General features: G+C 36.4%; 1 protein-coding gene across 1 annotated transcript; it reads right to left on the bottom strand.

The window, feature by feature from the left end:
* Positions 1-338: 338 nt before the first annotated feature.
* LOC149143938 (toll/interleukin-1 receptor-like protein) lies at positions 339-1,049 on the bottom strand. Its single transcript, XM_089451985.1, has 2 exons — positions 568-1,049; positions 339-402 (listed from the first exon to the last, which is right to left on the bottom strand). Exons 1-2 carry the CDS (start codon positions 1,047-1,049, stop codon positions 339-341), a joined length of 546 nt encoding a protein of 181 aa, XP_089308111.1.
* Between the last annotated feature and the right edge of the window lie 10,099 nt (positions 1,050-11,148).

Here is an 11,148-nt window from a genome sequence, read left to right as displayed (position 1 = left end):
GATTTTATAAAAAGAAAAAAGCAGTGACCAATAAAAACCAAGCAAGCAAACATTGTAAACAACTGAAATATTATTACATATTTTTTATTTACAGTGTTCCATATATGTTATTGGATTGGGCTTATCTTTAATCCTTGTAATTGAATGTTTATCATTTTGAACATCTACGTGTACGAAAATGGTAAAATGTTTATTCAAAACACCTACACATGAGTTGCAACGGTTCCAGGTACACATCACTCCACCATGTCAAACTGCATGCGAGAGTCAACCAGGCTCGATCATACGATCCAATTTATTTAAGATCTAATTGTAACTGCTAATTCTTAATCCTGCCGTCACCATCTTTTGCATTGTGCAGCCACATGCTGAACCACACGCTTAACCAACAACGCTTCGTACCTGCACGCAGTTTGATAACATGCATTGATCCAACGAACAAGTAGAGAGGCCTCAAAACAACCTAATTCTAATTCAACCAACAATCACATAGCACCTTTTTATTGTTTGAAACAGCAACCCAGCAAAACATATATGAAAAGAATTAGGGAAAGTGTCAAAACCCACCCGTTTGTGTCGTCGAGTGTCCAGCCTGAGAGATTAGACACTCTCAACAGAGCACCTTTCCATCTTTCAATATCTTCTGGTTTGTGAATTCTGCTACTCTCATGGTGTTCGAAGGACTTGGCAAATGGGCTTCCGGATCGCTCCGGGTGACGGACTTGCCATGGAGCCACTTTGTAAAACAGAGGGATGGCCCTCCCGTGCTCCTGTGTTGCTATTAGGGAGACTTCGTTGAGGCACCACACAGAGGATGCGTACTGTGGGGAGAAAATAGGAATCCTAATTCGACTGCACTCAATGGCATGCTTTAGAGTCGCATTGATATCCTCCCCTTTCTTGAGTTGATGGCCATCATGGAACACACGGATTTCTTTGTTAACCGTGAGGGCTCTATAGAGGTGATCTACGAAGCCTTTTCTGACATCTGAGCCTCTGAAGCTGAGAAACACCTCATATCTCCATGCCCTCCTCAGTCTCACTGCCATTCAAAAAGAAACGAAATCTCTATTCGATATTAAATTGTTCCTTGCTTGCTTGACAAGTGGTAAGCCAGGGAAGCTTTTTATAGAAGGGAGGACTAAAAACTAGATTCCATTATCGAAATCTCTATTCGATATTAAATTGTTCCTTGCTTGCTTGACAAGTGGTAAGCCAGGGAAGCTTTTTATAGAAGGGAGGACTAAAACCTAGATTCCATCAACGCGTCGATCTTGAAATCTCCCACTGTTGCGCCTTCGTAGTGTTGGTAGAAAATGAGAGATTTTAGGAGAGTGGGAAGCAGTACTGTGCCGTACAGTGCTTCCGAGAGTCACACTGTCGTCCTGAGATAAAGACAAGCGAGACAAAAGAGTGAGATATTAGAGGAGAATCGAACACTCACTTATCATGATGGAGGAAGGAAGGAAGCTTTGAGTCAGATTTATTTTGTCTCCTTGTCATGGAGCGAAGAGCGAAGAGACCAGGACTAAATGAATGCCAATAGAGCGAGGAGACCAGGAATAAATGAATGCTAATATCGCTAGACCGCGCCTTTATTATTCCCCATTACTGTGACATTAAGTGAACGAAAAAGTCAAGATATAATTTTGGGAGTCGTTTACTCGGGAGGAATTGCTTCGAAAGTTAAAAGTGTTCCGAATTAAGGTTAAAATGTTTCAAAATTTTTTAACTGTAGTGGTGTTTGAATTATATTTTTGAAGGTGGTAATGGATCCAGTATTATAAAAAAATTATGAGACATTTAAAATTTTGAAATTTAACAACTATAATTTAAATTTACAAAAATCTCATGATTTAATATAACTAAAATTTCTATAATTTTGAGAAACAAAAATAGTAGGATTAAACTCAGACCTAATTTTGTGTGAGACAAAAAGGACGAATTAATAGCCCTGACCCGACCCAACTCAGAATGCCAAGATCAACAGGTCCCGCCTTCTTTCCCCCTCCTTTCTGTCTGCACTGTTAATAATATAAAGACGACTCAATGATTATACTAATCATTGTTAGTCCTTAACTAAATTTGGAGGAAAATGAGTTACTGTTTAGGAAAAAAAAATCCTACCAACCTTGTGAGTTTGTAACATGCTTTAAAAAAAAAAAAAAAAAATCAAAATGCCAGCTCATTAGACAAACTGGTGCCTATTTTCAATGAAAAGTCGCATGCATGCAAACAATGGTAAGGATGCGTTGACGAGTCTCCTCCCCTCTGCTAAAGTGGTCTACAGCCTCAGCCTTCATCGTCGTGGAAGTGGGCGGCTAAAACCTCGTCATAGAGCGAGGAGATCAGGAATAAATGAATGCCAATATCGTGAGACCCCGCCGTCGCTATCCCCTCAGACAGGTATAAGAACGAACAAATTACGATATAATTTTGTCCCAGACAAAAGAATTAATAATTAGCGACCGATCTCAGAATGTCAAGATCAACGGGCCCCGCCTTCTCTCTGCCTTCCTTTCAATGCGAAGAGTGGACATATTCATAGTATCAGAGAAGTATGAACTAATTAAAAGACTCCGCTACCTACCTTTTCAATGCAAAGAGTGGACATATTCATAGCACCATAGAAGAACGAACTAATTCAAACTTCAATTTTGAATTGCGGAAAATATAATTGAGCATTGTGGTTATATGTATGTATGTATGGGTTATCAAAATTCGAGAGACTGTCATATATATAAAATTAGCATAACCATATTTATCAAGGTTGATAAATATGGTTGATATAAGCCGATAGGGTATATGAAGCTATATACAACCATATATTCCAATGTGCTCAATATACACGAGTATGTTTATATCAACCACATTAACCATTATTATGGGTATTTAGAATTATAAATAACTATATAAAATTATTAATAATTATATAAATATTAACAACCAAATTATTTATATGTATTACTGTATAAATATTATAATAATTATATAAACTCTTAATATATATTAATTAATAATAAGAATAGTTCATAATAATATTAGATTATCATTATATTATTGAAATAATCTAATAATATAAAATTATAAAAAAAAATAATAACAATTGTATTGTATGATGATGATAATAATAATAATAATAATTCTCGGATGCATGGGCTCAACAAGGACAATGAAGTGGCGGTCGAATGGAATGACATGTGGCTAGCCCACATGGCCTTTCGTAGTCTGGCACACTGGTCTAAAACTGGCATTAACAATAGCCATAAATGGCATTTAAGGGGGCGCCATCTCCAACCTGTAAGCAACCACCCACCTCGGCTCTATGCAAATATGAATTCCAGTGATAATCTTACCACTGCACCTGTCCATCATCCTCTGCCACTGCAATGCCTCTGCCCTCAAGCTGCTGCAGCACCCAGCTCTCGCACTACCACCGGGAGACGCTGCCACCTCCTCTGCTGCATTGATTTAGGCCCAGGAATTCACTTCACGCAGAGCCTGGCTTGCCATTTCGTCCTCCACTCGGCCTCTGTGGCTAGTCCCTCCTCTGAGCAGCCTGTAAATTCTACTGAGCCTCTGCATCACTCTGAGCCTAATCTCAGAAGAAATTATCAAACTTCTGGAGCCAACATGCCGAGAACGCGTCATCGTATGCGCAGTCGCAGGGGCAGAAGCAGAGGAAGCCTGACTCGTCCCCATCATTCTCCAGTTTCTGATTCCACTTCCTCTCTGGCCCAGCAGACTACTGGGTGCTACCCAAACACCCGTAGTGGAAGAGGCCGCTCTCAATCCTACTGCCTCCATTCGACGCCCCCTGCCTCGCCTCCCAGCGGCATTCCTTCCATTTCTGCTTCGCCTCCCAGAGGCACTCCATCCCATCCACAGCCGCATCTCTAGTCTGCCCAATTCACCTTTCATTCATCCATGAACATGCCCATCATCACCGCCACTATCTCCATTTTCTTTTACGAGACGGAGTAAGCAATTGAGGGAGATGCCATTGCAGGTGGTGCTCACACCAAAGCAATTGAGGAGCAGACCACGGAAGGTGGTGGCCACACCAGAGAAGAACTAGACATGGCTCAAACAAGCACCCACGAAGCAGGGAAGCGGCAAATGGGGAAGGAGGCAGACCACGACCAGTATGAAGAAGAAGTCATGGACCCTTATCGCTGTTTCATCGAGGTGGAACATCTAGTGTAGCAGGCCGGCAACACAGCTGCCTCACAACAGGCATGTTTCGACATGGAGGATTACAAGTGCTTCATCGTGGAGGAACACCCGTTGTCTCCGCCTCGCTCCTAGTCAGCCACATTGCTTGCCAAGTGTTTGCCACACAGCCCGCCACGTGTTTGCCACACAACCTGCCACGTGTCTGTTTTTCTCAGGTTTTTGGAATTTTGCTTTCTAGTTTCTTTAATGGGGTTTCTAGAAAAACTAATGGTTTTAGGTTCCTTGGTTGGTTTCTATTTCACCTTGAACAACTGATAAAAAACTGTGCGCAATTGCTGGTTTCCCCTGCGTGGGCAGCAAGTTAAATTTTTGAAATCGTTTTTTGATTCAGACTGGTTTCCCATTATGGGCAGTCCAGACTTTGTCTCTGTTGTTTTTTGCCATTACTCAGGCATGGATAGGCAAAGGCTTAGGCCTCAGTGTACAATATTTTTTCAGTAATAGAATTAGCCTAACTTAGAAATAATAATAATAATAATAATATCTGATTATAATATTATAATAATATTATATTATTATAATAATAGACAAATATAATTATTATTATAATAATAATATAATCAATATTATTATAATAATAACAACAAAGACCAATTATTTATAATAACTAATAACTATACAAATAATAGCAACTATATTCTTATATATTTATATATTTATGATTATTATATTAATATTATTATAATAATATCAACTCATATTATTATTATTATTATGATGCTTCAGTATTTTTAATATTTATCTTAGGGTTTGTATACATTGGGTTAATTATTATTGGTATTTATGATTATTAATAACTATATAAATATTAACAACCAGATTATTTATATATATTATTATATAAATATTATATTAATAATATAAACTCCTAATATATATTAATTAATAATAAGAATATCTCATAATAATATTAGATTATCATTATATTATTAAAATAATATAATAATATAAAATTATAAAAAAAATAATAACAATTATATTGTATTATTATTATAATAATAAAATATAATAATAATAATAATAATATAACCCATATTATTATACTATATTATTATAACAATAAACTAATTATTTATGATAATTAATAACTATACAAATAATAGCAACTATATTCTTATATATTTATATATTTATGATTATTATATTAATATTATTATTATAATATAAACTCATAATAATAATAATAATAATAATATTATTATTATTAGGCTTTCTTTTTTTAATAGTTATCTTAGGGTTTGTATACATTGGGTTTATAATATTAGTCCCTTTTGTTTATTATTACCTAAGGGTTTAATACTAAAATCCCAAGGGATTATGAACCAATGGGAATAATAGAAAACAAAAAGGACTAATATTATAAACCCAAGGAACTAATAAACCCAATTGTTTAATATTATAAACCTAAGGAATTAGTGAACTCAACAGATAAATATTAAAAACCTAAGTGATGAAGAAGCACAAGGAATTAATATTACAAACACAAGAGAAACATAAAGATGACCATGATTGATATTATAAACCGAAGTTAACAATAAACCGAAAGGATTAATACTAAAACCCAAAGGGATTATGAACCGAAGAAAATAATGTTAAACCCAAGGGACTAATATTATAAACCCAACATTGGTAAACCCTAATATAAATATTAGAAGGTCAAAAATAAACATGGTTTATTTTCATGGTGAGAGAATCCTTGTCACAATGTGACATTCAACCATGGTTGGCCATGGTTGCCTCTGATTGACAATGGTTGACCATGATCGATATTATAAACCTAAGGGAATAATAAACCCAAGGCATTGATATTATAAACCGCAAGGAATAATAAAACTAAGGTATTAATTCGAAAACCCCAAGGGATTATGAACCCAAGGGAATAATATTAAACCCATAGGACTAATGTTATAAACCCAACATTGTTAAACCCAAATATAAACACTACAAACACTAAAATAAACATGGTTTATTTTCATGGTGAGTCAATCTTTGTCAAAATGCAACATTCAACCAAGGGACTAATATTATAAAACCAACATTGGTAAACCCAAATATAAATACTACAAATACTAAAATAAACATGGTTTATTTTGACGGTGAGACAATTCTTGTCACAATGTGACATTCAACCATGGTTGACGATGTTTGGCTATGATTGACAATGGTTTACCATGATTTATATTATCAACCAAAGGGAATAATAAACCCAAGGGATTGATATTATAAACCCAAATGAATACTAAAACCCAAGGGATTATGAACCCAAGGGAATAATATCAGACCCATGGGACTAATATTATAAACTTCACATCGAGTAAAGGCAAATATCAATACTACAAACACTAAAATAAACATAGTTTATTTTGATGGTGAGACAATCCTTGTCACAATGCGACATTCAAACATGGTTCACCATGCTTGGCTACGATTTATATTATAAACCTAAGGGAATAAAAAAAACCCAAATTTTGATATTATAAACCCAAATGAATAATAAGCCAAAGGGAGTAATACTAAAACCCCAAGGGTATATGAACCCGAGGGAACAATATTAAGCCCAAGGGACTAATCTTATAAACCCAATATTCGTAAACCCAAATATAAATATTACAAACACTAAAATAAACATGTTTTATTTTCATGGTGAGACATTCTTTGTCAAAAGGTGACATTCAAGCATGGGACTAATATTATAAACCCAACATTGGTAAACCCAAATATAAATACTACAAACACTAAAATAAGCATGGTTTATTTTGATGGTGAGACAATTCTTGTCACAATGCGACATTCAACCATGGTTGACCATGTTTGGCTATGATTGACAATGGTTTACAATGGATTAATACGAAAACCCCAAGGGATTATGAACACAAGGGAATAATATTAAACCCATGGGACTAATATTATAAACCCAACATTCCCGGATGCGGGTGATGGCGGGACGTGTTGAGAGGGTGGGCGGTCACGTGGGCAGGTGGCAGCCCAGAGGTGACAGATGGTACCCTACAAGGAATGATAAAACCTCGCATGAAATCCGATGGCAGAGGAATTTAATGCCAGTCCTCTCAGCTCAAGCGAGCTGCTTGGCAACCAGTGCAATGGAGGGTATTAACGTTGGAGGGCTTGTTCATCCGAGGGATATGGTTTGGCATGAGGTGAAATCCCTGATGCGCTCTGCGGAGGAAGGGGGAAGGGATTCGGAGTTCACTCAGCCTGTTTCAGAGACGGGGAAAAGCAGGCCCTGCAACTGCATTACAATTGCACAGGTCCTCCGCACAGAAGCAGCTCCTGTGGCCTGCGTGAGACTGCAATTGGCAAATCCCGCGATGCAAAGGGAAAGGCAGAGAATGTGTAGCAGGCGAGGGGGCACCAGAGGTAGAGCCTCCACGCAGAGGCAAGGTCACATTTCGCCCTCCTCCATTGAAGTCACGTTGGTGCCACAACGGTTCCAGGGCAGCAATGATGAAGGTGGCAGAGGAGCTGGTAGAGACGCAAGAGCGGAAGGAGGTCAGGAGGAATCTCCCACGCTCAGGTATCGGCTTCCCTGCCCTCAGGCTAATTCAACTCTTATTATCTCTATTACGGTTGAACCTGGTGCTACTCAGAGCACACAGGATGAGGCAATTCACACGGCAGACTATCCTGTGCATGGGGCAGAGCCCATACCCGAATGGCAACGCCACAACAGAGAAGAATCCCCCATCGCGTGCCATCCGGTTCGGGCAGGAACAAGTCATTTGGTTAATGGACGAGGGTCTGAAATTGACCTTGAGCGCCCTGCCAAGGAATGCGTCCCCTCAGCCTGTCCTTTGGCGCTAGCTGGTCCAAGCAAGCTGGTTCAGGAAGGGCCCTCTGGTGCGGTCATCCCTCTCTCAGACTTTGATGATTCTCTCCTATTTGGGTGTCGAGTAGAAGAGGCGCTCTACACCACTGATGAAGAATGAGCTTCCTCTTGGTAACCTCTGCTGCAAGAGCATTTCTATGTTTTTATCTTTATGTCTATGATTCGGCCAAGTGGAATCAGCATCTATGTCAATGTGTCGGCTGTAATTGTCTATGTGTCTGTCTGTCTGTGTCTTGGTCTATTCAATGTCCTTGTGTCTTCAGTGTCAATGTGTCGAGCCTTTGGCAAATTATCGTATTCCAAATTTTGATAACGTTCAATTTTGGGAATGTAATCAGGGCAAGAAGAGGGCTTCCAGGCAGATTTCCATAGCCTTGCCCATTGTAACTCATATGTATTTCTGATTTTTGTATGATAATAGAATTAGTCTTATTCAGAAAAAAAAAAAAAAAAAAATAAAAAAAAAAAAAAAATAAAAAAAAAAAAAAAATTATATATTATAAACCCAACATTGTTAAACCCAAATACAAACACTACAAACACTAAAATAAACATGGTTTATTTTCATGGTGAGTCAATCTTTGTCAAAATGTGACATTCAACCAAGGTACTAATACAATAAAACCAACATTGGTAAACCCAAATATAAATACTACAAATACTAAAATAAACATGGTTTATTTTGACGGTGAGACAATTCTTGTCAGAATGCGACATTCAACCATGGTTGACGATGTTTGGCTATGATTGACAATGGTTTACCATGATTTATGTTATCAACCAAAGCGAATAATAAAGCCAAGGGATTGATATTATAAACCCAAATGAATAATAAACCCAAGGGGTTGATATTATAAACTCAAATGAATAATAAACCCAAGGGATAAATACTAATACCCAAGGGATTATGAAGCCAAGGGAATAATATTAAACCCATGGGACTAATATTATAAACTTCACATTGAGTAAAGACAAATATCAATACTACAAACACTAAAATAAACATATTTTATTTTGATGTTGAGACAATCCTTGTCACAGTGGGACATTCAAACATGGTTCACCATGTTTGGCTACGATTTATATGATAAACCTAAGGGAATAAAAAAAACCCAAATTTTGATATTATAAACCCAAATGAATAATAAACCGAAGGGAGTAATACTAAAACCGCAAGGGAACAATATTAAGCCCAAGGGACTGATATTATAAACCCAATATTCGTAAACCCAAATATAAATATTACAAACACTAAAATAAACTTGTTTTATTTTCATGGTGAGACAATCTTTGTTAAAATGTGACATTCAAACATGGGACTAATATTATAAACCCAACATTGGTAAACCCAAATATAAATACTACAAACCCTAAGACAAATATTATAAACATAGAAATAAACATGATGTACCATCGTTGATTTTCATATTGAGACAATCCTTATCACAATTCTATGTCGGACCATGGTCGACATCATAAGAAACCGTGTTTGACTCAGGAATAATAAACCCAAGGGATTAATACTAAACCCCAATGGATTATGAACCAAAGGGAATACTATTAAACAAAAGGGACTAATAATATAAAACCAAGGGAATAAAAAACCCAAGGGATTGATATAATAAACCCAAAGGAATAATAAACCCAAGGGATTATTATTTATTTTCATGGTGAGACAATCCTTGTCACAATGTGACATTCAAGCATGGTTGACCATGGTTGGCTATGATTGACAATGGTTTACCATGATGGATATTATAAACCTAAGGGAATAATAAACCGAAGGGATTAATACAAGAAACCCAAAGGAATAATAAAACGAAGGGATTAATACTAAGACCCCAAGGGATTATGAACCCAAGGGAATAATATTAAATCCAAGGGACTAATATTATAAACCCAATGTATATAAACCCCAAGAAAAATATTATAAACATTAAAATAAACATGATCGACCATCATTGATTTTCATATTATAAACCTAAGGGAATAGTAAACCCAACTTATTTACATTAATACTAAAACCCCAAGGGATTAATACTAAAACCCCTAGGGATTATGAACCCAAGGGAATAATATTAAGCCCAAGGGATTAATACTAAAACCCCAAGGGATTATGAACCCAAGGGAATAATATTAAGCCCAAGGGACTAATATTATAAACCCAATATTGATAAACCCAAATATAAATACTACAAACACAAAAATAAACATGGTTTATTTTGATCGTGAGACAATCCTTGTCACAATGCAACATTCAAACATGGTTGACCATGGTTGGCTATGATTGACAATGGTTGACCATGATTGATATTATAAACCTAAGGGAATAGTAAACCCAAGGGATTAATACTAAAACCCCAAGGGATTATGAACCCAAGGGATTAATATTATAAACCCAACATATACAAAGCCTAAGACAAATATTATAAACATTGAAATAAACATGATCGACCATCCTTGATGTTCATATTGAGACAATCCTTATCTCAATTCCATGTTGGACCATGGTCGACATTATAATAAACCATGTTTGACTCGGGAATAATAAACCCAAGCGATTGATATTATAAACCCAAGGGATTAATACTAAAACCCCAAGGGATTATGAACCAAAGGGAATACTATTAAACAAAAGGGACTAATAATATAAACCCAAGGCATTGATATAATAAACCCAAAGGAACAATAAACCCAAGGGATTATTATTTATTTTCATGGTGAGACAATCCTTGTCACAATGTGACATTCAAGCATGGTTGGCTATGATTGACAATGGTTTACCATGATCAATATTATAAACCTAAGGGAATAATAAACCCAAGGGATTAATATGAGAAACCCAAAGGAATTGTTGTAGCTTATATTGTGTTTTAAGTTTATTTATCAGTTATATCACTAGCGGAGGTCTAAAAATCATTGCAGGGGTTCATCCTTAATGAAGCTCTCTTATTTTCTTTACATCCACAGAGTCTAAGGGAAATGAAGTATTTTTTTTATTATACATTGAAATGGAAAAAGACAGAGGTGTAAAAGAATCAAGCCCAATATAGGAAAGGATTAAA

The sequence above is a fragment of the Pinus tabuliformis genome, chromosome X (assembly GCF_031772625.1).
Source record: "Pinus tabuliformis cultivar Carrire ecotype Pingquan chromosome X, CPIR1, whole genome shotgun sequence".
NCBI classification, from domain to species: Eukaryota; Viridiplantae; Streptophyta; class Pinopsida; order Pinales; family Pinaceae; genus Pinus; species Pinus tabuliformis.
Note: the sequence above shows the minus strand (reverse complement) of the source record. Positions and strands in the feature narration are given on the sequence as shown.

Bases quoted from the DNA above. Each gene is read 5' to 3' on its own strand.
- LOC149143938 (XM_089451985.1), bottom strand. From the start codon at position 1,049: ATGGCAGTGAGACTGAGGAGGGCATGGAGATATGAGGTGTTTCTCAGC. The intron at 403-567 runs GTGGGTTTTGAC...AACTGCGTGCAG, and splicing joins ACACTCGACGACACAAACGG to GTACGAAGCGTTGTTGGTTA.